We start from the raw sequence: 26,994 nt of genomic DNA, 5'->3' as shown, positions 1-26,994 counted from the left end.
TGCATTAAAATGAATTTTCTTTATTTCTTTCTAATAGCCTTTGTAAATATTATCTGTGATAGAAACTTAATACAATTACTCCCAAAGTAATATACAAAATTTTTTATTAATAAAATAACAGCAAAACGAACTATTTAACAAGCATTCTGGATTATCCTTAACTCCAAGGTAGGTCTCATAGAATCTCAAAATTAAGGGAGATAACGCCCCTTAGTCTCGCTCCTTTCCTCAAATTGTTTAGGAATGGGACACCACTTAACGGGAGCGCGCATTTTGAGGAATGAGGAGTAAGATTGAGGATTAAGCAGAGAATTGGGATTCGCCCTTATCACTGTGACTGATCTTCTATAGTTTGATGGTAAAAGACGAGACAGTTTGAGGATGAAGTGAACTAAATGAACCTCTGGAGTCAATATTCTCTCTAAACTCTTTCATCAGACGCTTCAGCGGCTCCATGTTGTCTTCAGGTTTAAAGTCCGTCTCTTCAGTCCTGTCAGTGATCAATACTTGTGGGTCAGCAGCCAAACTCTGGAGCAGGAACATCTGGATGGAGAGAATTCTAGGAAGGAAAACCTGTGGATTAGGTTGTAAACTGGCTGTGAAACAATGAAGGGATGACTCCATGATGGCTGAGACTCTGAGCAGAGGAGGAGGAACAGAGGAGCTCCAAGTTCACAGCTTTTAGAAGAGTTCTCAACACAAACGTCTTGAAGCAGCTGGAAGAGAACCCACAACCTCAGCTGCTTGCTGGTGGGATCCAGGACAGTTCCACTGAGGAGAGGATTCCTCAGATGTGACTGAAGACTTTATCTTCACAGCTTCTGCTGCTCAAACACACTTCAGCAGAACATCTGGAGCAGACTGACGAGCAGGGTTCACACTGGGCTCCACACATCTGGGACAGATGTTCAGAGTTCAGCAGACTGGATCTTTGTCGTTGGACTCCAGACATGAAATGAGTCCCTTGGTGGAGGAAGCAGTCCTCTGGAGGGGTTTTGTGTTTTCTTCAGGTTGTTGCAGAGTTCTCCAGAGGGTCCAGGAAGAGCCTGAAGAAAGACTCTCTGAAGCTCTGGACCTCCACACCGCTGCTCTCACTGACCTCTTCACATCCAGGAAGGAGCTGTAGGCCGGTCTCTTGATGGCCTCCAGACCATAAACACACAGTCAGTGTTTGATTCTCCACCAGGACTCTTTATTGTGGAGGCTGCTGCTGCTGCTCTGAACAGTGAGGACTGCTTCTACTGCCACAGTCATTCTGGAAGGATTTACTGATGCTCTGATTGAACTCTGCCTTTCCCAGAGTCCTCTGCTTCTTGTCTTTGGTCTTCTTCTCCATGAGAACGAGGACACCACCGCAGCACCCTGCTGTCCTGCAGCGTCTGGCCCTGGATCCTGGAGGTTTTGTTGAATAATTATACAGTATTCTTCATATTATGTTTATCTAGTATTCATTACATTATGTTATTTAGTATTATTCATATTATGCATGTCTTTGTTTAGGTATAGTGTGTTTCCGTAAACAGGTGTGGAAAAAGATGCATTCAGTTATTTGTTCTGCCTAACTCACTCTCTTTTTATTTTTTTTTCCTTTCTGGTTCTTCTTTTATTGACGACATCCACTTGGCAGCCTGCCAGGAGCAGAGGTCACCTGGTCTGAGTTTTATTTTTTCACAGCTGAGACCCCTGTGACTAATGGTGCAAAATATATTGCTGTGGGGAAGTCCCCCCAGCATGTACGTAACATAGAGAGTCTGAAGCGCCCAATAAGATGGACCAGGGGGGAAGAAAGGAGACAGCACTTGAAGGTGTGCCAGTGTGCAGGTCCCCACTGAGTGACAGGTCGTAAAGCTGAGAAAAGCCAGATGCAGGGGCATTCCAAGAAAAACAGTATAACTAGAGGGAGCTGAAATCGGTCCGTGCACCAGTTTCAGACGGTCACGCTGGTAGCCGGGAGTTTTAGTAACAAGCTCTCTATTTTGCATTGTGACTCCGACTCTGATTTTTCCTGGAGGAACCAAGAGTGGATACAATTAAAGATTTTTCTAAAAAATTTGTTTTGGGGTTTTTGTCCATCACAACTGGCCGAGGATACTTTTTAAATAAAAATCCACGACAGTTTCTCCTCAGCTGCTCAGTCAGTTCAGACAGAAAGACGATGATATGATCATTGTTCAGTTTACACTGAAGCTCATCATCACAGCTCCTCTCAGCTCAGCTCTCACATTTCAGAAGAAGCAGCATCGTTCAGGTCTGGAGTCAAACTAAACACTTTATCAACGCTGGAGCCTCAAAGACCGAGACCAGAAACCAAACAGCCTCTGACAGCAGGATTTATTTGAATAATTTAATAAAAACAACATTAAAGACATTTCCTCATGGACAGTTTTCAGCCTCTAAAGTCTTTCCAGCTTCCAGTCTTGCAAAAGGCTCAACAGCTCCACACAAAACGGCCTCAGACAGAACAGTCCAGCCCTCCAACACTGAGGAGGAGTCAGATATCGTCTCCTGAGCAGAACAGACAGCAGAAGTGTGGCTGTCACAGCAGGAAACAAGGCTCTGATGCTGAATCTGCTGGGAGCTCCAAACACATCTGGTGCTGACAGAATGAATGGAAGTGTGTTCTGTTCTGTTGAAGCAGGACTTCAGCCTTCAGGGCTCCTGTCGGGTTCTTGGAGTCAGACTGACGACTCGCCGCCAGAGCTCAGCAGCACTGCAGTCGTCCTCCGAGGAAACATTGTCATGAAGAGATTCCTACAAGCTCTCCAGCTCTGTGTCTTCTGCTGGGCTTCATATCTGCTCTGCATCTGGATGAGCCCAAAGGTGTGAAGAACACATCTGACTTCATCCAGAAGATGCTGCTGAGCCTCGGACAACAGAAGCTCCGCCCACAACTTCAACATGAAAACATGAGAAAAGCCAAAGTCCAGCAGAGCAGGTCTTTAGTGGTTTCCAGAGAGTCAGACTGTTGAAGCTGAGCCTCAGTTTGTGATGTTTAGTGTCAGAATCATTTCCCTCTACTGGACACAATGAAGTTCTTTCACTGACATTTCCAAAAGTAATCGCTTTCCTAAATTCTTTCCAGTAAACTGAACTTGTTAGAATTTCCAGTGTGGACTGTCTTCATGTCCATTGAAGCCAAAGAGGATTTTCACTGAGTTGTCAGAGTGAGAACTGCTGCAGGAGCCTCCTCCTCCTAAACATCTGATCCAAACACACTCAAAGAGCCACAAGCTGCAGCAAGATTCCACCAAAGCAAAGTCAGTCCACAGGGAGGAAGGAGCCCCGTCCTGGAGAGCAGCTCACAGTGGAGCAATCAGCAACTTCTCCATCATTTCTTTTGGCTCCTGCTCCATCAGACTCAATGACTGGAGCCTCTCTGGACTCTTCCTTTCATGAAGAGGTTTCTAACATCTTCTTCCCGGCTGGATCTTCTCCTGATGAAGAGGAAGTTTCAGAGGCTGAAAACAAACAGCAAAACTTGTTCTCAGTCATTTGTGTCTGAAAGGAAGAGGAGAAATCACTGAAGAGGAACATCCAGAGGAAGAAACTTGGACAAGGAGAGTTTCTACTTTACCTTGAGGTCGTTTCTTCAAGCAGACGATGAGTCCCATGATGCAGCCTGTCAGGAGGAGCAGAGCAGCAACAACTCCTCCAGCAGCAGCTCCAGTGGGAAACCCTGCAGAGAAACAGCTGCTCAGCTCTCTGAGGAGTTTGGACGTTTGATGTCAGAGTGTGAGAAGTGTGGGACATCTCCAAAGAGCCTCAGCAGCTCCTCCAGCTGCAGCATGGAGAGCATCCTGATCAGCTGCATCAGCACTGCTGCCTGCAGAGAGCGGCAAAGACTGCTGACAAGATGACTGTGGCTGCATTGAGGCTGCATCGACACTGTCAGTGGAACGTCTCCACATTCTGATCTGCTGCTCTCATGAGGCTCACATCCCATCTGCTTCTGGACAGTGGAAGCAGGAAGAAGACGCTGCATTCACAGACTGACAGATGGGATCCAGGCCTCAGTCACATGTGGAGATCAATCCAGATGAACTCTGGAGGTTTGGATCTCTGGGAAATGAGAGGAAAGTTCTGGACTGAAGTGAACTTCTCAGCTCCAGTGGAGGATCAGGCCAGGAAGGACTCTGGCAGGAGGCTGGAGGAGCAGCTGGCCCAGAACAACACTCAGGATGTGTGGAGAGGACTGAAGACCATCTCTGGATCTGGGCAGGGAGCCAGAGGGACAGCTGATGGAGAGCAGCGCTGGAAGGAGGAATTAAACTGTTTCTGTAACAGCTTTGATTCTTCCCCCACCCCCTCTGCCCTCCTCCCCACCCCCCCTTCACATGTCTCCAACCCAGGAGACACCTCCCCCTCCCTGGGCCACAGCCAGCTTCACTGGACCCTCCTGCCCCACACCGACACTGACTGTCTCACTGACTCTGTGGACTGGTGTGAGAACAACCTGCTGTGCTTGAACAGCAGTGAGACGAAGGAGATGGTGATGGACTTCAGGAGGACATTGAGACAGTGGACAGTTTCCAGTCCCTGGGTGTTCACCTCAACAACAAACTGGACTGGTCCACAACACCAGCTCTGTGGAGGATGTGGCTGAGAGGAGGATGCTGGCCGAGCTCACATCCATCATGGACAGCAGCTCTCAGCCACTGACCGGACGGCAGAGGAGCTCAGCAGCGCCTCCAGTGGCCGACTGAGACCCCCTCAGTGCAGGACAGAGCAGGTCCTTCATCCCCACCGCTGTCAGACTGGACAGCTCTACTGTGGAGAACATGAGCAACAACCCTGACATGATATTATCCTACAGCCATGGACACTTTAACCCCCAGAAGAAATCACTGACGCTTTATAATCCATTCACTCTGCTGCAGTAAAAACATTGTACATATTTGTATATATTATAGTTACTGTTATACTTTAAGATTTGAGTTGTACATAGTTAGATCTTCCTTGTTTAAGTTTTCTATTATTATCCTGACTACGATTTGCACAATTACTTATTCTTTATTTCATTACTTTTTGCACCCTGTGTTCTACGAGCCTCTTACACCTGAACATTTCTCCACTGTGAGATTAATAAAGTCTATTCTGTTCTATTCTATTCTATGATGCTGGGCTTGATTTCCTAAAGTAAACAGATGAGAGAATGAGAGTGAAATGAAGAGTCTCTGACCTCCATCATTTGTCTTCCAGTTGGTCCTGATGTCCCGTTTGTCCAGTCTCTTGGAGACTTCCTGTCCTCCAGCCAGATGAAACACACAGCTGTACCTCCCCCAGTCTTCATCTTGGAGCCCTGAAAGATCCAGATCAGCGCTCATCTGGAAGCTCCCGTCATGGTTGGGGAGGATCTCTCCTCTGACCACGTCCTCATGGAGCTCCTCCTCGTCTTTCTTCCAGAACAAGTGGGCTCTGTCAGGGTAGAAACCTGTAGCGTGGCAGGTGAGCGGAGAGGAGGGAGTCTTCTGGAGGAGAGACACTGAGGGAAGATCTGGAGAACAAGCAGGAAGACACCTCACTCTTTACTGGATTCTTCTCTGCACTCTTTCTCTCTCATGTCAGCCACTGCAGCCAGGAAGAGACGGGCCATGGAAAGAGGGATGAAGGAAGGCCAGATGGAGAGAGGAGAGGAGATGCTGAGAGCAGCATGAAAGAAGAGAAGCTGAGAGACAAACTCCAAACATTTTACCTTTTCTCATCAGTGAGCTCCGACCAAACTCCACATACTTCTTCAGCCAATCAGGACAAATATGGGTCAGGAAGTGCTTCTGCTGAGCTGTAAAAGCTTTGTTATTGTCCCACTGGTGTTTGGTGGGAACAGCCTGTTGAACTGGAGCGATCCATGTTTCTGTCTTCAGGTCTAAAGCAATGAAATCTTCTCCATCGAAACCTTCTTGCCAATATCCGTTCAGTTCATCAGTTTCATCGTCCCATTCACAACCGTACATGAGCTGGGAGATATGAACACCTGAGAGAAAGACAAACACACACACACACACACACACACACACACACCTCATCAGGACTCTCCACATGAGTTGGAGTTCATGTTAATTGATTGAGTTCTCTCATGGTTCCTGTGCATCTGCAGCTCAGTGTTGGTCAGGACACTTCAGGTGCTCCGTGCGTTCTGGACACACTGCTGTGGAGAGCCGCCGTGTCAGGACACAACCTGCCACTGTCGTGTTCAACAACTTTCAACCAACCAAAGTGTTTCCCTGCTGCAGGAGCTCTGTGTTTCCACAGCAGCTTTCTACCCAAACTAACCCCCAATTTCCACCGGACGCGAAAGCGCCGCACCGCGCTGCTGAGCTGAGCGCCAGCGTCTTGCTCCTAAAGTCAACGCACACCGACAGCGCAGCGCCGTTCGGATGGGGAGGGCTGAGAGGCTCTCGTGCTCTCGATATCACACGAACAACACATGATATAAACAGAAAAAGAAAAAAAAGCACACCTCATTTTGCTTCTGGTCGCTCTGCTCGTCCAGCCACATTGATCTGTAATTTATAGTACTTCCAGCAAGGATGAGTACATGGTTTATGTTTTGATCTCAAATGAGTGCTTTTCTTTATCCAACTGTTACTTTTGTATGGTTTATTCTACATAAAAACGGTAATTTCCGCGTTCGCTACTGTCTGGGACCCTGTTGAGCTGATTCTCTCCTCCCGAGGCGGCGGAATAACAACATATAGGAATAAATTTTACATCTGTGAGGTCGTGCATTGTGTTTTATTTCGAAACTTCTGGTGTAACTTCCTGTCTGGTGCTTTCTCAACAACAGTGAATTTACGAGGTTTAGAAGCGGCGGTGCAGAAAACAGAACTGAAGCGAATCCCCAGCACCGTGGCGCTGCGCTTCTGGAACACGATGCGGCGCGGCGCGACACTTTGGCGTCCAGTGGAAAACGTCTCATAGAAGAGAATGGGTTCTGCGTGCTGCGCAGTACGTTTCAAGGCGCGGCGCTTTCGTGTCCGGTGGAAATTGGGGGTAAAGCTTTTCTTCCATTCTCAACAGGACGTGTTGATCAAGGTGGATTCATAAAGCCATTTTACAATGGATCCAGCTCATGTTGTAGAAATGAGGCTCTGGACAGTCTGGAGCTCTGAGTTCACATGAAGACCATCTGCTGGATCCAGCAGCTCTACTGGAGCTGGATGATGAACAACTGATGTTTAAAATAGCGTATTTAACATGCTCTCAGATGTTTAAGCTAGTTTTTTTTTTTAAACAAGTTAGCTGATGTTTAAGCTAGCTTTTTTAACATGCTAGCAGTTTAAGCTACTTTTTCAAACTAGCTTACTGACGTTTAAGTTAGCTTATTTAATATGCTAGCAGATGTTTAAGCTAGCTTTTTAAACAAGCTAACTCACACTTAAGTTCGTGTAAGGTTAAATTTATGCTTAGTTAAGTCTCTCAGTGCACTCGGGATGAACTATACACGGTTGGTGTCTGGAACAGTCTGTCTGAAGCGAGAACGTGAGAATTTGCATGTCGACAGAGAGTTGGTGATGGAATCCAGATGTTAAAGTCATGGTATAGAGGTCTGTGGTCATATGAGGAAATTCTCTGGGGGAATTGAACAGAATTCAAGGTGAGACAAAGGAAAAGTTTATTGAGCCTCTCTGTATCGCATGCTGCGAATGCTCCCAGATCTGGCAATAAAGAACAACTGACAGAAGCTTTTCTTCTCTGGGTCCTGATTATCAAGGCAAAGAACCAACTGATGTTTAAGGTAGGGTTGCAACATGCTGGCAGATGTTAAAGGGGCACAGCGCAGTTTTAAATATTAAATTATCAACATTTATACCTTTGCCTGATGGGCAGCAAGAGCTATTTTTGCAAGATCGCAGTCGCTCCTATTTTCCTGTGCAGGGCACTGAAGGCACAGCAATATGAGTGATTCGGGTACGAATCGCTCTGAGCATGACGTAATGTGCGCTCCCGCTGGCCTGGTAATCCTACGTTTCGATTTGTCCGCCATTACTCCGCCAGACGCTTAGCAGCAACAACTGAGCAGTACTGAGGATGGAGCTTCCAGAAAGTAAGAAAAGACCGGCTTCTAGCACTGCCACAGCTCCAGCACAGGCCCCACCAGGCAAAAGAAACTTACCTTTTACTCGAGCGCTGCTAAAAGAGCGAGGAAGGAGTTCCCCTCTTCTGTGCACGTACATGGGCGCATGCCACAGACACGAGCTTTTCACTAAGCTACAGTTACGCCTGAGGCCTGCAGGGGTCGGTGTTTCGCATAAAACGAGCAAACTGCGCTGTGCTCCTTTAAAGCTCGGTTATTTAACAAGTTGCATGACATTTGAACTAGTTTATTTAACAAGGTAGGTGACCTTTGCGCTTTTTTAACAAGCTAACTGACATTTAAGCTAGCTAACTTAACAAGCTAGTTAACATTTCAGCTAGTTTAGTTAACAAGGTACCTGAATTTAGTTCCTGTCCCCAGCCAGCTGAAGGTTAACCTGTTCCTTTCCCAGTCTCTTTGTGGTTGGAGCTCTAACAGGACAGAAAATGTCTTTTCTTTGGAGATCTGCTCCATCAGTTGACTTTTCTCTTTGTGTTCTCAGACCACTAAATGAGCAGGAAGTGATGTGACGCTGGCTAACGGATGCTAACGTCACATGCTAAGCAGACGGCGGTAAAGAGCTTCTATTTGATGAGGAGGAAGTGAATCCAGCTTCATAGCAGCAGCTGCACTGTGTGAGAACACAGCTGCTGCTGCACAAACACTGAAGAGGACTGAACACAGCCCTGCTCATCTGGAGGATGTGTGTGAAAAAGTGGGATTTGATTTCCACTGGATCTACTGTTTGTTTGGAGAGCTGAGCTCAACTGTCAGCAGACACTGAATCCTGAAGCTGATCAGTCTTTTCCACATGTTTTCATGTCTCGGTGTCTCCTGAGAGCAGCTGCAGATGATCCACACATGAAGGAGAAGCAAACTATTAGTTCTCCTATCAGCTCCAAGAAGAAGAACATCTGGCTTCTCACTCAGTCTCCACAAGAAGGATCCATTTTCACATTCGGAAATGCTAAGGGTGCCTTCCATCGGGGGGTGCTGGCACCACTGCGCCAGCAGCACAAAATTGAAAGTAGAAAAGGTGTAACTTTCACTATTTTTATAAGTAGTTTATTGATTGTTTCTGGATGTCTCCCCATCAGAATATCAACAAATGTCAAAACGACCAGAACTGTCTGGTGTCCCGGGAAGAAAAAACAAGAAAAAGAGGGGGAGAAACGAAAGAAAGACAGAGGTAATGTTACATGAAATCGTTACTTTGTTGCAGAACGTGATAGTAACCCGGCTTAAGTTACATGTCTCACTAATCACAAATCAGTAAATAGCGCACTAGCTAACTGTTTCAATGCCAGTCAATAATGTGGAGGGGCTTGTTGTAATGGAAAATAATGTAGATCATCAAGATAATATCTACTTGTACTCCCACCATAAATTCCTCAGAGAAATTAATAATAGATCATTTCAGATGGTGTTTGCATTTTCTTTCGTTCTTTTTTTCACGTTTTTATTACTGTCTGGGTAGCTAACGTTCCACCCGTATCTTATAGTTGTGAGCCGAGCTGTTAGGTGCACATCATTAATGCTAATTAAGCAGTATCACATGAGAGGGAACGCTGCTGTGAATAACAAGGCAGTAATTATATATGTGTTATAACATCAGTACTGCAGTTTACTGCTGCGTTACATTGTGCTATTCAGCATACCACTGTAATGACAATAAACAGAACATCTAATTTGAAAATCAGAAACCCGTGCATTGTATATCATACATGAACTCTATAGTGAACATCATACACGTATAGGGCTGGGTACCGTTAGATATTTTTCGGGTACAAGTACTTTTTCGATACCTCACGTACGGTACCGGTTCCTGAACTGTACTTTTTTCGGTACCTGCCTTTGTGGCGCACAGACGACGCCATGACTGCATTTGCACTTCATGCCACTAGGTGTGCTGTTTGCATGTTCAACCTTATTTTACACAGACACCACAGAGGAAGAAGGGCACTGCAGGCTCTCTCAGGCTCTCTCTGCATGTTGTTAGAAAAAGAGTGTGAGCCGGTAAGACGTGGTGATATGTTCAATGATGCGATGCACCGTTTTTTCAGTAAAAGAGAAGAACTGAACGATTGTTTCCGCGGATGTTTATTGACCGTGCAGCCACTTTAAGAACCGAAACTAATACCCGTACGCACGTCTCTTGTTCGGTACCGGTATATACCGAAGTTTTTCGGTCGTTACCACTGAGGTACCATTAAACGGTACCCAGCCCTATACATGTACATTTAATTTATTTTTTTTTTTTATTGTATCATTTCATTGTATTCTTGGAATCTTGTGTTTTAATTATTAGATACTCAGTGGCGTCACATACTCCTTTCAGACGTGCTGTTTAGGTTTCTAAATCCCCCTGGACCATCACATCTGCTGCCTCCACCTCAGCAACACAATCCACCAGTGATGCAGCAGAATCAAGGCTCCTCCTGGTGCTTCCACCTCAGCTCCACCTTCATGAGAAGAAGGTGGCAGAACTTTACCCCAACATGTGGGCTGCACTGCGTATCTCTGCCATTCTACCTGTTACAGTAGCTGCTGCTGAAAGAAGCTTGATTTTTGATTTTCTGTATCATTTATACTTCATGTTAGGTAGGGATGGGAATCAAGAACCGATTCTTTTGTACAACCGGTTCCCAGTGACTCGATTCCCAGGAATTGTTTGTCTGCCTCCTTGAGGATTCCGCTTATCGGTTCCTCTGTGATGACATAATTTAAATTATACAACCTCTTGTAGAGGACAATGAACAAGAACAAAAGCTAGGGAGCGTCACAGCACAATAGAATTAATAACGTACTATAACAGAAAAGATTAATACAAAAAGTTTAAGGTGGGAGCACCATACGAATGACTGGAGCCAATGGGAAGCTCGACCGGACCAAGATGGCGGCCGTATTTCTCTCTGCGCAGCACCCCGAGCGGGGTCTACTCTTTGTTATGTCTATGGCTGCCACGGTGCAGCTGCGGTCCGCTCTGGCGCCGCTACAGAGCCACGGTCCGGAAACTTTCAGCAAGGATCCTATTTTTCCGCACTCCAGAGCCCTGCCGCTTCAATCTCAACAGAAGCAAGTCGGGTGCCAGAAGGAAAGTAGATACGTGTTCCTAAATAAGCGATTTCAAAATAAAATCTGTCATGTTTTTGCCTTAACATTGCTTTTTTAGGGACTGAGCCCGGTCTTAGAACCGGGCTCACCAAATTTGGCATGCACATCATGACCAGCGAAAAATTTTATAAAATGGAAAAAATGGCCCTATTGGCTCTCTAGCGCCACCTAGAAACAGTAAAATTGTCGCGACGGCCCGTAGGAATGTCGTAGAGAGATCAAATCAATGAACACGCGTTCATCTCATAGAGGTCTAGAATTCACGCTCTGACACCCCTGACCTAAATCCAACAGGAAGTCCGCGATTTCCCTTTCAATGTAAAATTTTGCTCAAAATCACTCCTCACGAAAAAAGTATCTCCTCCGAGACCATTTGCCGTACAGACAACAGAGTCACGCGACATGATAGAGGACAACTTTCTCTCCAAAACTTGTGAACAACTTTGTCAAAAGTCACACGGTGTGGATTTTATTAGCCCTCAAACTTTTAAGTCTGAAATCCTGCCTTGCTCCTGTCCTCATCCTTTATAATGGCAAGAAATGAAAAAAAGTCGCCTTTTTCCAGCACCTCGAACTAGTTTCGAGTGTGGCTAAACCGTGACTCCTATCAAGAAACCGAACACACGTAAAGCCTCACCAGGTTCTTCCGAACAAGATGATGTAACATATGTGTTCTAAATGTCATGATATATTGCAGTTTTCACGAGATAGAAAAGGTGTGTGCTCTGCATTTTTTTTGCTCTCAGTTATAATGGAGCCAGATGGGGGAAAATCTTGCGTTTCTCACAAACTGAGGCCTCTGAGGTCCAAACTAAAAGTCTGACTGATCTGAAAGCCTCACCAACTGAAAGACAACGAATTTTACTATCAAACGTGATATTTTTTGTTCACTTTTGCCCAAAGGGAATGGAGTGGTGAGCAGTTGTTTCTCAAACAGAAACTTTTATTTTCTGCTCCCTCCCACTCGAAGCTACCTGTAACCGACATGACCATATATGGGCGTACAGTGCAGTTACACAGCTGACAGCAGCTGTCAATCAAACTCTGACACTCAGTGGCTTCATTCAGTGACTCTTACAAGCAGATGGAAGAAGCTAAAACTCCATGTTAGTGGATGACAGATGCTAGTGGTGCTAAAAAAACCCATGTTAACAGATGAGAGATGCTAACAGCTACATGCTAGTAGATGATTTGCTAACATTTCCATGTAAATGAATGGAAGATGCTAACAGCTACATGCTAATGGATGAGATGCTAACATCTTTATTTCAAAGGATGGGAGATGCTAACAGTGCTGAAAAGAACAACGTTAACAGGTGAGAGATGCTAACAGCGAGTTATTATTCTATCGTAGAAACAGTCAAATTTGACCCCCTAAACATGCACGAAAACTCACCAAATTTGGCACACACATCCGGACTGGTGAAAAAAATTTTATAAAATGGAAAAATTAACCCCATCTGCTCTATAGCGCCACCTAGAAAATCTAAAATGGTCGCCAAGGCCCACAGGAATGTCGCAGAAAGAGCAAACCAACACTCACGCGGTCGTCTCATCGAGGTCTAAAAGGTTGCTGGAGTGCAGAAGAATTGAATGTCAAAATAAAAGCTTCAAACCCATTCAAAATAAAAGTCAAAGTTTTGTAAAAACTGACATTTAAAACAAAACACATTGACATTTTTGGGTTAACCAGTGTTAATGACAGCATATACTACCTTTCCAAAATAAAAGCCCAAACTTCCTTCAAAATAAAAGCCCTTTCACAACAGAAAATGAGGCAAAATCAAGAAAATTGATGATTACAGAGTAGCAAATCTGCTGGTGACCTGGACTTCTTTCAGCAAGGCACGAGGACGTCTCAGTGGCGGGCCGGCGGGGAGGCTCGGTCCCGATCAATGCTGCATTCGGCTTTAATTTTTTTTATTCTTCTGGTGGAATATGTCACAAATAACGCAATCTAATCATTATATGCTTTAGAAGAATGAACAATGTTGTACTTAGTCATTATAGGAAAGTGAAACACACCAAAATTGCACAAAACAGCTCTATGACCGTAATGTGTTGCCAGATTGGGTGGGTGTGTTCATGAAATGGTTACGTGTTTGTGATGTGTTTCTTTTTTTATTATTATTGTTATGCAAATCCGTTTTTTACGATTTTAACATGCATTTTCTACAGAGATGGAGATTTGGGCTGCTTTCTGTTGTTGGGCAGTTTTAACATTATGTTTGGGACAGATCTGACAACCTCCTTTAGCAGACAGCAGAAGCATTGCGGCAGTGTGAATGACTGAGCTGCGGTAATTCCAGAGCCAGACCAGACATGCACAGCATCCAGTGTGAGCCCGGCTAATTTGGTTTTGAGCTTTCCAAAATGGCATCGAGGAAGAAGCTCCAGAGTTTTGCTGTATTTCACATGAAAAGCTGAAACCGGGGCTACATGCAACGCTTGCAAATTTTTCATTCATCATCACATGGATAATTTTATTCTTCTGCTCAGGAAGAAGATATAAAAGAGTTAATGCAAACACCCAATTGTATTGTTTAATTTCTCACACAAGAAGATTCGATAAGAGAATCAATAAGGAATCATATCGATAAGCAGTAATGGAATCGGAATCGCTAAATTCTTAATAATTCCCATCCGTAATGTTAGGTATTCATATTGTATTTCATGTATTCATTTCATTTTGCATTTATTTATCTATAATTTATTATCTTGTTGACTATGGTGTTTGGAAATTATCTTTCTTTAAATAAACATAACTGTCAAAGACAAAGCTATCAAATTTGTTGTTAGCATACACAGTACATGCTGGCAATGCAAGGGGGGACACTAGCTAAAATCTTGCCTAGGGCACCAGATTGGCTAAGGCCGGGCCTGGCTGACGCTGACTCAGGATCAGTGGGACATATTGATCTGCTTCCTGTCAACAATCAGCAGCCTGAATGGAGTGTGTGAGCATCACACTGAGCTGGGAGAAAGTCTGAGGAGAGAGAGGAATCCAACCCAGGTCCTCCTGCTGTGAGGGGACAGTGCTAACCACTTCACCCCTGCTGCTGCTGCCGCTGCTGCTGCTGCTGCTGCCGCCGCTGCTGCTGCTGCTGCTGCCGCTGCTGCTGCTGCTGCTGCCGCTGCTGCTGCTGACTCAAAGCTCAAAGAACAAGAGACAAACTAGGAGTTTTCATTCAAACTCTGTTTGGAAAAAGTTTGAAGCTGAAAAAAGTTTTCTTTCAATTTCACAAAGCAGCTCTCACATTTCTCTGTGGATCTGCTCTGATTCTACTGGAGGAGGACTGGATCTGACCTGACCAGCTGACTCTGTGTGTGTGTGTGTGTGTGTGTGTGTGTGTGTGTGTGTGTGTGTGTGTGTGTGTGTGTGTGTGTGTGTGCGTGTGCGTGTGCGTGTGCGTGTGTGCGTGCGTGTGGACTCAGTGAAGACAGGATCAGGAAAAAAGAGTTCAAAAGTTCAATCAAACCTCCAGTTTGGTTCAAACGCTGCTTCGCGGTCTCAATGTTTCCTTTGAAGGTTTGCTGAGTTCCCATCAGCCTCTCAGTGTTTCTGTCCCAGAACTGTGAGTCGACTGCTTCATTCACCCAGTCCTTTTTGGGAACTTTTCTCCTGGTGTTGCTGTCGTAGTAATCAATCTCAACTTCATTCACCAGGGTCACAGCCACAAACTCTGGAAAGTTTGGAACTTGAGATGATCCAGTGTAGAAATACTTGAGAGAGTGAATTTCTGGAAGAAAGAGAAGAGAGTAAATCAATCAATAACATTGACAGTCCAGCTGATTGGACATTTGCTGTTTTCCTCTGATCTGGCTGCTTCTTCCTTTCTTCTAATTCCAGCTGACAACAGGAAACATTCAGAGGACTTTGAACAGACACCAGAGCAGAACAACAGCTGATCACTGGACTGTTGATCAGCAGCTTTGACAGAATTAATCCAGATGTGTGATCAGGAGAAAGACAGTAGAGCAGAGAGACAGCAGAGACACTGAGGAAGATCACTTCACATCACTGATTAGTCACACACGGAATACTGGATCAATATCATCTATTGATCCCTCCTTCCTCCTGGCCCTGGACTGAGTGTGTTCAAGCCTCCTGCTGGTGGTTGTGTGTTGGATTCCCTCTCTCCTCAGCTGTCCTGCTCCTGGCTCTGCACAACATAAGAAGCAATCAGAGTGGAGCAGAGCGTCTCTTCACCGGACTGCAGCAGCTGATTCTCCTCTCATCTCTTCTCTCTCTTTTCTCTTCAATAAACCTTCATTCAAAATGATTACTTCTCAACACAAACAGTAGAATCAACTCAGAACTCTCCAGGGGGGATAGAGGTTTACAAAAACTGCCAAAACGAGTCCAGATGTTCAGTTTTTGTTTCCTTCTGATGAAGAGAAAACTGAATGGAGTCGATGTTCTGCTTGACCTCACTGTGAAAAGCAAGAAAGGAAGTTTTTCTGACTGAACTTACATTTGTGAATGTGGAGTTTTGCCAAAGGAATGATTCAATTATTATTTCTGTTCAAGTCAAGGAGGCCAAAAAGTACATCTCTCCACAACAAGAGAAATTCTTTTTTCAATATTTTGATCAAGAAAATTCCAAATGTGGAAACAGAAGCCTTGGACAACAGAGCAGAGCCAAAATAAATGAGTCTCTGTTTCAGGATTGACAGAGTTCTTCTACTAACAGAACAGGAGGAGACACGTTCCTTTTCCTCTTTCTGGCTGTTTAAACACACCTCACACATTATTAAAGAGCAACACAGCTGGAACTAGATCCCAGTGATGGGGATCAACGGGATCCATCATCTGAGTGGATCAGTGAAGCCTCGATCTCCTCCACACTCCATATGGGATCAATAGTCTGGACTGAGCTCCACTACTGATCCAGGATCAGACTGAGATCAGGATCCACACAGAACCAATTGTTCCACATTCAACATGAACATGAAGACCATTGATTTCTCCAATGAGGCTTCAAATGTTTCCAGACAGAAGAAAAGAAGGAAAAAGAGATTTTCCTCAGAAGAAGAGAAGCTTGTCAATCAGAGGAGAAGTGGAGAAAAAGCTGGAATCCTACCTGGAGCCCCGCTGGGGATTCCCAGCAGGAAGAAGAGAGCCAGGAAGAGCTGCATGCTTCACATCTCCTCTTTCTTCTAATGAGGCTAAACTCACTTCTACCAGCAGCAGAAACACAAGTCACTGTTCTTCATGTGAAGAAGAAGAAGCAGGAAATGAAAGGAGCCAAAAGAGGCTGAAGCTGTTTGAACCAATGAGAATTCACAGTGAGAGTTGCTGGGTGGAAGACACTCAGTCAGGTTACTTCATGAAACTAAACAATCAGGCTGTGGCGCCATCTAGCGGCCACTGTAAAAAACTGGTCAATGTTCACATCAAAGTGTGGAGCTTCAGCTTCATTTTGTCTTTCAAGTAGAAACACTATTCTAGACTGTTTCCAGACTTTTCTAGAGTTCTAGAGCCTGATCACGGGGAAGAATCAGATCTTAGTTTCTCCTCTGTCAGATGTTCTTGTCTTCAGTTTCCAGACTGAGTCGTCAGCTCTCTGCTGCAGTGGATCCTGGTTTTTCTTTCTGTTGCTCTGAATGTGATCTTGTTGCTTCCTGACTCACTTCATGGCCCTGATGTTCCTGATGTGTGCTTCTCTGCAGACACTTTGAAAACAGACTTTCCAGCATCAGTGATAGACAGGAGTTCTTCCCCTGCAGACTTCTCCTGGAGTTTTCTTCTTGTAAACGTGGCCATGTTGGTGTTTTGTGTTCCATATCTGAGCCGTTTTCATCAGAAGCTCTCGATCCCTGCTGGAGCTTCCTCACTCAGGTTTTACTTCCATGGAAGTTCACCTTTTCCCAGAGTTCCTTTAAAGACTCCAGTTTCTCAATGGAGTCTGGTGTGAAGCTCCTGTCTGCCGCCTGCTGGTCAGAGGGGGTTTTGCAGTCAGACCCAGTTGGAGCTTCATTTGTCTCTGGAGGCTGAAACATGGGATTTATTGATTTATATTCATTAAAAAACCTACAGAAACCACACAAACAATGTAGCAACAAACTAAACTCTTCTCTTCAGCTTCACTAAATAATATACAAGTGATTCTCACAGTTCAACTAACTTCTACACTGAAATGTGTTTCTGAGGTTTTTCCTCCACAATCTCTTCACAGCTTCACTAAGAAGCAAACAAACCCAGAGAGTCTCTGGATCTCAGCAGGACGTCCAGCTCTGGAGGATCTTTGCTTCTCCTTCACTCTGTCAGCAGGTCCTGCTGGAGCTCTTCCTGGATGGAGAACAGGTGTGGCAGGAATCAGGCCTGGGGGCTGAGAGCCTGAACCCAGGTGTGATCAACCACAGTGAAGCTGAGTTTTAACGGGGAAACACTCTGGAGACGCCATGAAGGGACGACTCCATGATGACTGAGACTCTGGGCAGAGGAGGAGGAACAGAGGAGCTCCAGGAGAGTTCACAGCTTTTAGAAGAGTTCTCAACACAAACATCTGGAAGCAGCTGGAATAGAACCCACAACCTCAGCTGCTTGCTGGTGGGATCCAGGACAGTTCCACTGAGGAGAGGATTCCTCAGATGTGACTGAAGACTTTATCTTCACAGCTGTCTGCTGCTCAAACACACTTCAGCAGAACATCTGGAGCAGACTGGATTTCAGAAGAAGCAGCATCGTTCAGGTCTGGAGTCAAACGAAACACTTTATCAAGGCTGGAGCCTCAAAGACCGAGACCAGAAACCAAACAGCCTCTGACAGCAGGATTTATTTGAATAATTTAATAAAAATAACATTAAAGACATTTCCTCAGGGACAGTGTTTCAGCCTCTAAAGTCTTTCCAGCTTCCAGTCTTGCAAAAGGCTCAACAGCTCCACACAAAACGGCCTCAGACAGAACAGTCCAGCCCTCCAACACTGAGGAGGAGTCAGATGTCGTCTCCTGAGCAGAACAGACAGCAGAAGTGTGGCTGTCACAGCAGGAAACAAGGCTCTGATGCTGAATCTGCTGGGAGTTCCAAACACATCTGGTGCTGATAGAATGAATGGAAGTGTGTTCTGTTCTGTTGAAGCAGGACTTCAGCCTTCAGGGCTCCTGTCGGGTTCTTGGAGTCAGACTGACGACTCGCCGCCAGAGCTCAGCAGCACTGCGGTCGTCCTCCGAGGAAACATTGTCATGAAGAGATTCCTACAAGCTCTCCAGCTCTGTGTCTTCTGCTGGGCTTCATATCTGCTCTGCATCTGGATGAGCCCAAAGGTGTGAAGAACACATCTGGCTTCATCCAGAAGATGCTGCTGAGCCTCGGACAACAGAAGCTCCGCCCACAACTTCAACATGAAAACATGAGAAAAGCCAAAGTCCAGCAGAGCAGGTCTTTAGTGGTTTCCAGAGAGTCAGACTGTTGAAGCTGAGCCTCAGTTTGTGATGTTTAGTGTTAGAAAGAATCATTTCATTCTACTGGACACAATGAAGTTCTTTCACTGACATTTCCAAAACTAATCGGTTTCCCAAATTCTTTCCAGTAAACTGAACTTGTTAGAATTTCCAGTGTAGACTGTCTTCATGTCCATTGAAGCCAAAGAGGATTTTCACTGAGTTGTCAGAGTGAGAACTGCTGCAGGAGCCTCCTCCTCCTAAACATCTGATCCAAACACACTCAAAGAGCCACAAGCTGCAGCAAGATTCCACCAAAGCAAAGTCAGTCCACAGGGAGGAAGGAGCCCCGTCCTGGAGAGCAGCTCACAGTGGAGCAATCAGCAACTTCTCCATCATTTCTTTTGGCTCCTGCTCCATCAGACTCAATGACTGGAGCCTCTCTGGACTCTTCCTTTCATGAAGAGGTTTCTAACATCTTCTTCACGGCTGGATCTTCTCCTGATGAAGAGGAAGTTTCAGAGGCTGAAAACAAAGAGCAAAACTTGTTCTCAGTCATTTGTGTCTGAAAGGAAGAGGAGAAATCACTGAAGAGGAATATCCAGAGGAAGAAACTTGGAAAGGAGAGTTTCTACTTTACCTTGAGGTCGTTTCTTCAAGCAGACGATGAGTCCCATGATGCAGCCTGTCAGGAGGAGCAGAGCAGCAACAACTCCTCCAGCAGCAGCTCCAGTGGGAAACCCTGCAGAGAAACAGCTGCTCAGCTCTCTGAGGAGTTTGGACATTTGATGTCAGAGTGTGAGAAGTGTGGGACGTCTCCAAAGAGCCTCAGCAGCTCCTCCAGCTGCAGCATGGAGAGCATCCTGATCAGCTGCATCAGCACTGCTGCCTGCAGAGAGCGGCAAAGACTGCTGACAAGATGACTGTGGCTGCATTGAGGCTGCATCGACACTGTCAGTGGAGCGTCTCCACATTCTGATCTGCTGCTCTCATGAGGCTCACATCCCATCTGCTTCTGGACAGTGGAAGCAGGAAGAAGACGCTGCATTCACAGACTGACAGATGGGATCCAGGCCTCAGTCACATGTGGAGATCAATCCAGATGAACTCTGGAGGTTTGGATCTCTGGGAAATGAGGGAAAGTTCTGGACTGAAGTGAACTTCTCAGCTCCAGTGGAGGATCAGGCCAGGAAGGACTCTGGCAGGAGGCTGGAGGAGCAGCGGGCCCAGAACAACACTCAGGATGTGTGGAGAGGACTGAAGACCATCTCTGGATCTGGGCAGAGAGCCAGAGGGACAGCTGATGGAGAGCAGCGCTGGAAGGAGGAATTAAACTTTGATTCTTCCCCCACCCCCTCTGCCCTCCTCCCCACCCCCCCTTCACATGTCTCCAACCCAGGAGACACCTCCCCCTCCCTGGGCCACAGCCAGCTTCACTGGACCCTCCTGCCCCACACCGACACTGACTGTCTCACTGACTCTGTGGACTGGTGTGAGAACAACCTGCTGTGCTTGAACAGCAGTGAGACGAAGGAGATGGTGATGGACTTCAGGAGGACACTTCCACACCCGCTGGTGAACATCCAGGAGGACATTGAGACAGTGGACAGTTTCCAGTCCCTGGGTGTTCACCTCAACAACAAACTGGACTGGTCCACAACACCAGCTCTGTGGAGGATGTGGCTGAGAGGAGGATGCTGGCCGAGCTCACATCCATCATGGACAGCAGCTCTCAGCCACTGACCGGACGGTAGAGGAGCTCAGCAGCGCCTCCAGTGGCCGACTGAGACCCCCTCAGTGCAGGACAGAGCAGGTCCTTCATCCCCACCGCTGTCAGACTGGACAGCTCTACTGTGGAGAACATGAGCAACAACCCTGACATGATATTATCCTGCAGCCATGGACACTTTAACCCCCAGAAGAAATCACTGACACTTCATAATCCATTCACTCTGCTGCAGTAAAAACATTGTACATATTTGTATATATTATAGTTACTGTTATACTTTAAGATTTGAGTTGTACATAGTTAGATCTTCCTTGTTTAAGTTTTCTATTATTATCCTGACTACGATTTGCACAATTACTTATTCTTTATTTCATTACTTTTTGCACCCCCTGTGTTCTCCGAGCCTCTTGAACATTTCTCCACTGTGAGATTAATAAAGTATATTCTATTCTATTATATTCTATGATGCTGGGCTTGATTTCCTAAAGTAAACAGATGAGAGAATGAGAGTGAAATGAAGAGTCTCTGACCTCCATCATTTGTCTTCCAGTTGGTCCTGATGTCCCGTTTGTCCAGTCTCTTGGAGACTTCCTGTCCTCCAGCCAGATGAAACTCACAGCTGTACCTCCCCCAGTCTTCATCTTGGAGCCCTGAAAGATCCAGATCAGCGCTCATCTGGAAGCTCCCGTCATGGTTGGGGAGGATCTCTCCTCTGACCACGTCCTCATGGAGCTCCTCCTCGTCTTTCTTCCAGAACAAGTCGGCTCTGTCGGGGTAGAAACCTGTAGCGTGGCAGGTGAGCGGAGAGGAGGGAGTCTTCTGGAGGAGAGACACTGAGGGAAGATCTGGAGAACAAGCAGGAAGACACCTCACTCTTTACTGGATTCTTCTCTACACTCTTTCTCTCTCATGTCAGCCACTGCAGCCAGGAAGAGACGGGCCATGGAAAGAGGGATGAAGGAAGGCCAGATGGAGAGAGGAGAGGAGATGCTGAGAGCAGCATGAAAGAAGAGAAGCTGAGAGACAAACTCCAAACATTTTACCTTTTCTCATCAGTGAGCTCCGACCAAACTCCACAAACTTCTTCAGCCAGTCAACACACTCTGTACTGTGGTAGTTTTTAAAAACTGCTAGCAGAGCTTTGTCATTGTCCCACTGGTGTTTGGTGGGAACAGCCTGTTGAACTGGAGCGATCCATGTTTCTGTCTTCAGGTCATAAACGATGAAATCTTCTCCATCGTAACCGTACTGATGAAATCCACTCACTTCATCAGTCTCATCGTCCCATTCACAGCTATGCATCCTCTGGAAGATGTGAACGCCTAAGAGACAGAAGCACACACACACACACACACACACACACACACACACACACACACACACACACATAGACAGTGAGTGAGTGTTGGTGTGACTGTCACAATCCTCTCATGTCTTAACACTGGGGCAGGAGGCCGCCCGTGGTTACCAGTTCAATCTCACCTCCAGTCTGGTTGAAGCGCTGCTTCATGATCTCAATGTAAGCCTTGAAGGTCTGCTGATGGCCCAAACCTCTGCCGGTCTGCTCCTCCCAGAACTGCGGCTCTTCTTCTGTGATTTTGTTCATCCAGTCCTGTTTGGGGACAAATCTCCTGCTGTTGCTGTCGTAGTGCTCAATCTGAAGTCCATCGACAAAACCAACTTCCACAAACTCTGGAAAGTTTGGAACTTGAGAGGATCCAGTGTAGAAAAACTTCATGGAGTGAATGACTGGAAGAGAAAGAGGAAGTCCTCTTTTTAAATGGCTCAATAATATTGACACTCAAATATGAAAAAAGGGGGACCGGAGGGTGTGCTCCAACTATAAGGGGATCATACTCCTCAGCTTCCCCGGGAAAGTCTATTCCAGGGTACTGGAGAGGAGGATCTGACTGATAGTCAAACCTCAGATCCAGGAGGAACAATGCGGTTGTCGTCCTGGTCGTGGAACAGTGGACCAGCTCTACACCCTCCATAGGGGCTCGAGGGCTCGTGGGAGTTTGCCCAACCAGTCCACATGTGTTTTGTGGACTTGGAGAAGGCGTTCGACCGCGTCCCTCGTGGTGTCTTGTGGGGGGTGCTCCGGGAATACGGAGTCCGGGGCCCCCTGTTAAGGGCCGTCCGGTCTCTGTATGACCGGAGTAGGAGTCTGGTCCGCATTACCGGCAGTAAGTCGGACCTGTTCCCGGTGCATGTTGGACTCCAGCAGGGCTGCTCTTTGTCACCGGTTCTGTTCATCATTTTTATGGACAGCATTTCTAGGTGCAGCCAGGAGCCGGAGGGGGTCCGGTTCGGGAACCACAGGATTTCATCTCTGCTTCTTGCAGATGATGTTGTCCTGTTGGCTTCATCAAACCTGGACCGACAGCATCACTGTGGCGGTTCGCAGCCGAGTGTGAAGCGACAGGGATGAGGATCAGCACCTCCAAATCCGAGGCCATGGTCCTCGACCGGAGAAAGGTGGCTTGCCCCCTCCAGGACAGTGGAGAGACTCTGGCTCAGGTGGAAGGTGGTTGACCCTCTGGCCCCGCCGTAGCAGACCTCTCCCTTCCTGTGGAAATGAGGCCGAGCAGATCGTGGACGCTCCTGCTGAGAGTCGCAGCTCTTTAAGGCAGACACGACCAGCAGAGCTGCTTCTGATGACAAACTTTGGGTTTGGAAGTCAACATTTGTTAAAACGATCTTTTACCGGCTCGTGTCTCTGCTGCTCTTCACTCAAGAGACGTTCAAGGCAGCTCAGACATTACACTGTGAGGCGTTCAATGTCCGGTAATTCAGAGATTCTTGAACTAATTAAAGAGATGGCAAAATGAGATACCATCAGTAAATGTGGGGTGTCTGTGAACTGATGTCCTGTAAAACTTATTTGAACCAGGTTGTTTTCTTTTCTTACAGTTGTCAACAGTAATAACTATAAAATGTGTCAAACTGTCCAGATCTCTCTCAGGAGGAACATGATGGAATGAGAAACCAGACTTTTACTGTTTCCCTCTGATCTGGCTGCTTCTTCCTTTTCTTGTGTAAAGTGTTGAGTTGCTTTAAAGCCTGAATCCATGAGATTCAAAGAGCATCTCTTCACTCGTCCATCACGTGACCACTGACAGCTTCGATCTGTGTGAGTTACTTTAGGTGGACACTAGATGGCGCTGGTGGCCTCCGTTCAGGGTTCAATACTGCTCCAATCAAGAAACAGAATCGTTCTCAGTTGAACCGTTCAGAGTTAAGCCCCGCCCCCAGAGCGACACAACTCAGCACGAGCAGAAAAGTTTCACCAAGAAAGCAGAGAGATGTGGAGAAAAAGCTGGAATCCCACCTGGAGCCCCGCTGGGGATTCCCAGCAGGAAGAAGAGAACCAGAGCATGTCCACCTGTCCTCTCTTTCTTCTCACTGAAACACTCTGAGCGTCTGAGCTGAAGAAGGAGGAAACAAAGAGGGAGGAGGAAGCTGCTGGAACCAATGACAATTCAGAGAGAGAGTTGCTGGGAGGAAGAGACTCAGTCAGGTTAGGAGGACAGTCTGACCAGCAGCAGCTCAGCTCAGCAGCAGTGTTAGAGCGCCCCCAGTGGACAAGGAGGGAAAAGCTGCTGCTTGTTTCTGGGAAATCACGTGACGAGCCTTTTAGCTTTCACTCTGCAGCTGATGACACACAGCTGGTAGGTTTCTCCAGCAGATGGCGCTCTGACTCTCTGTGTTCTGAAAGCTTAAATGCTGTTACTGATCAGACCAAAAACAAACTTCACCACTGGCTTCAGAGGGATTTATCTCTACGGGTCAAAGGTCATCAACTACAGCTGAAGCTTCTCTCCTCTTGCAGACGCAGCGACTCCGTCATGTGTTTGTGATGATAAAAAAGAAGAGCTTCTATATAATATCTCTAAATTCCATCAGCAGACGCTCCTGATGCTCACTGATCTACAGCATCATGTTTCTCCACATTTATCTGGAATAACGGTTTCTTTACTTTAAAAACTAATCCTTCTTCTGCAGAACTTGGTTAGAAAACGGCCTCGTCCTCGTTAACCAGCGACTTCACAGTGAAGGAAACGTGTTGAGTTACTGAGAATTCCTTCAGACCTCCATGTTCCTGGCAAAATGCACATCTGTGGAAAACTAAACATATCCTGGACATTAAGTCACTGCACACCTTATATTGCGCACTTTTTTTGCCATATCTGTCTTATTGTGTTGAGGTCTGGGGAAACAGCTACAGAACCACTCTACAGCCGATATGCACGATACAGAAAAGAGCAATAAGGATAATAAACAATGCAGGATACACAGACCACACTAACCCACTATTCATAAAATCACACTTGTTGAAAGTCATGGATCTGGTCAAATTCAAAACAGCACAAATAATGTGTAAAGCAAGAAATAATCTGCTGCCAAAAAATATACAGGGGATGTTTGCAGAAAGGGAGGGTGGTTATAATCTAAGAGGAGACCTGAACTATAAAAAACCCAAAGTTCGAACTACTCTGAAAAGTATGTGCATGTCAAGCTGTGGAGTGGCTCTGTGGAACAGTCTGGAGACAGAAATAAAACAAAGTAGAAACATAAATCTGTTTAAAAAAAAGTACAAAAAAATATTTCTTAATAAGTATATGGAGGAGGACGTCTGGAACTGTGGACGATGATAACAAATGGTGTTGAGTATCATACATATAGTGGAAATTGATATATTGCTGTTATACTGTAGTTATATTATAATTATTCTGTTATATAGTATATATTTATGGGGATAACTATATGGTATGTGTGGGTATGTATTATGTATTTATAGGGATATCTTCATGGTATATGTATACATATATTATATTATGTGATGTCCTATGATGTATGATTTTAAAACTTGTTAATAGTTAAAAAGGGGTAGGAATCTCTAAAAAGTTTTTACTTCTTCCTTCTCCTTTTTTCGAACTATGCTGTTATGTTGTTGTTGTTTTTTCTTTTTCCTTTGATTTACATTAACTTTCTTTTTATCTTTTTTTTCTTTCTTCACTTTATACATGTTTGAAAAATAAATAAATTCATTTATTCATTCATTAATTCCTGTGGCTCCTGCAGGATTCATCTGATGCCGTTCTTCTGCTGTTTTAAAGCTTCTTAAAGGCTCCACTGTAGAGTCTGCAGTGTGGAGCGTCACAGTGAAACATTTCAGTCCAGCCTGTCAGGATCTGCTCAGGAAGAGAGAGAGAAGATTCACAGATATGATCCTGATCAACACTTCCTGTTAAACTTCTAAAGACTTCTGTGTGGACGGCTCAGTCTGATCCTTTCCTCAAACTGTCCTCCATCAGTTGCTTCTCTTCCTGGGTTTTTTGGAATCTGGCATCATTTCTTATTCTTCAGATCCATCCTGACTTTCACTAATATTAGAAAGATGTTTGGTTTCACAGCGATGAACAGAGAAAAACTACTAAAATATATATCATTACGGTCATTGATTCATCCAATATTCCTAAAAATACATTTAGGAGCACAGCCTTCTTTATCTCGTTTTGAAAAGGAAACCAAACATTTTAAAAACTATTAGTGGTTTAAATTATAAAAAAGATTTTAAAACTAATTCAATAGTTTGAATTATCAGTGTATTATGTAACTCGCTTCATTTTGGGTTTTTTTTATGAAAGTCCCACTGGCTGTGTGTGTGTGTGTGTGTGTGTGTGTGTGTGTGTGTGTGTGTGTGTGTTCTTGTATTTCTATCCTTGTCGGGGCCAAATGTCCCCACAAGGATAGCAAAACGTGGAACGACGTGCCTTGTGGGGACCTTTTTCCGGTCCTAAGTAGGAGAAACAGTGTTTTCTTGACCATGTTGTTGTTACTGAAAAAAGTAAAAGTGCAAAAACATTTCTTTAGGGTTAGGCTTTGTTGTGGTGTGGGTTAGGGTTAGGGTAAGGGTCAGGGTTAGGGGCTAGACATGAATGGGAGTCAATGGACGGTCCCCACAAGGATAGAAATACAAGACTGAGCGTGTGTGTGTGTGTGTGTGTGTGTGTGTGTGTGTGTGTGTGTGTGTGGCGGGACTGTAGTTTAGATCAGACAAGATCAGCTAGATTTATTTTCAGATACAGAGAGAGAGAGAGAGAGAGAGCTCTGGAACAGTCTACTTGTTTCTTTTAGTTCATTTATTATTATTTCATCTACTCATTCATCTTGTTTGTCTTTCTGTTTCATGTGTCTGTTAGAGAAAGGATTGTGGAGTCTGGACTATAGCTGCTTGACTTCTTCTCTGTCATTGAACTGAACCCAGAGAGTCTTGAAAACAGGCTGAGTTGTTGTTTTATAATCCAGTATAGTTTAATAAGCTCCACCCTGTCCTAGGGGGAAATGCGCACTTCCGAGCTCAGCTCCATTTGTCTCTTTGTCTCTTCATCAAATGATCAGGAGGATTATCAGAGATCAGTATTAGATGATTAAACGCTCCTGTCACAAGCAGCTAATGTTTTTATTATTATTATTATTATTCTAGGCTGTAGAAATGTACCTGAATGTAAATAAAGAGCAGCAGAGGAGCTGCTGCAGTTTCGTTTGCTGTAGTAAGCAGCAGCTCTTCCCTCCCTGTCCACTGGGGGCGCTCTAACACTGCTGCTGCTCAGATGGTCCTCCTAACCTGACTGAGTCTCTTCCACCCAGCAACTCTCTCTCTGAATTGTCATTGGCTCCAGCAGCTT

General features: G+C 45.4%; 2 protein-coding genes across 3 annotated transcripts in view; both read right to left on the bottom strand.

Annotated features, from left to right (window-relative positions):
- The window catches only part of LOC115409384 (major histocompatibility complex class I-related gene protein-like), a 112,623-nt gene extending 93,595 nt beyond the window's left edge, over positions 1-19,028 (bottom strand). The window contains exon 1 of the mRNA XM_030120548.1: positions 17,054-19,028. The gene's annotated coding sequence lies outside the window, so the exon portion shown is untranslated. The remainder of the gene's footprint in view (positions 1-17,053) is intronic.
- LOC115409381 (class I histocompatibility antigen, F10 alpha chain-like) lies at positions 2,317-23,734 on the bottom strand. 2 transcript variants are annotated; one of them, XM_030120543.1, is made up of 6 exons: positions 23,634-23,734; positions 21,785-22,051; positions 21,346-21,624; positions 5,180-5,494; positions 3,575-3,676; positions 2,317-3,458 (listed from the first exon to the last, which is right to left on the bottom strand). In XM_030120543.1, exons 2-6 carry the CDS (start codon positions 22,038-22,040, stop codon positions 3,391-3,393), a joined length of 1,020 nt encoding a protein of 339 aa, XP_029976403.1. In that variant the 5' UTR covers positions 22,041-22,051; positions 23,634-23,734; the 3' UTR covers positions 2,317-3,390. The 2 variants fall into 2 exon arrangements, with proteins under 2 accessions (XP_029976403.1, XP_029976401.1); XM_030120541.1 differs by lacking the exons at positions 21,346-21,624; positions 21,785-22,051; positions 23,634-23,734 and adding exons at positions 5,693-5,971; positions 14,668-14,928; positions 16,273-16,405.
- Between the last annotated feature and the right edge of the window lie 3,260 nt (positions 23,735-26,994).

The sequence above is a fragment of the Salarias fasciatus genome, chromosome 22 (assembly GCF_902148845.1).
Source record: "Salarias fasciatus chromosome 22, fSalaFa1.1, whole genome shotgun sequence".
In the NCBI taxonomy this organism is placed as follows: Eukaryota; Metazoa; Chordata; class Actinopteri; order Blenniiformes; family Blenniidae; genus Salarias; species Salarias fasciatus.
Note: the sequence above shows the minus strand (reverse complement) of the source record. Positions and strands in the feature narration are given on the sequence as shown.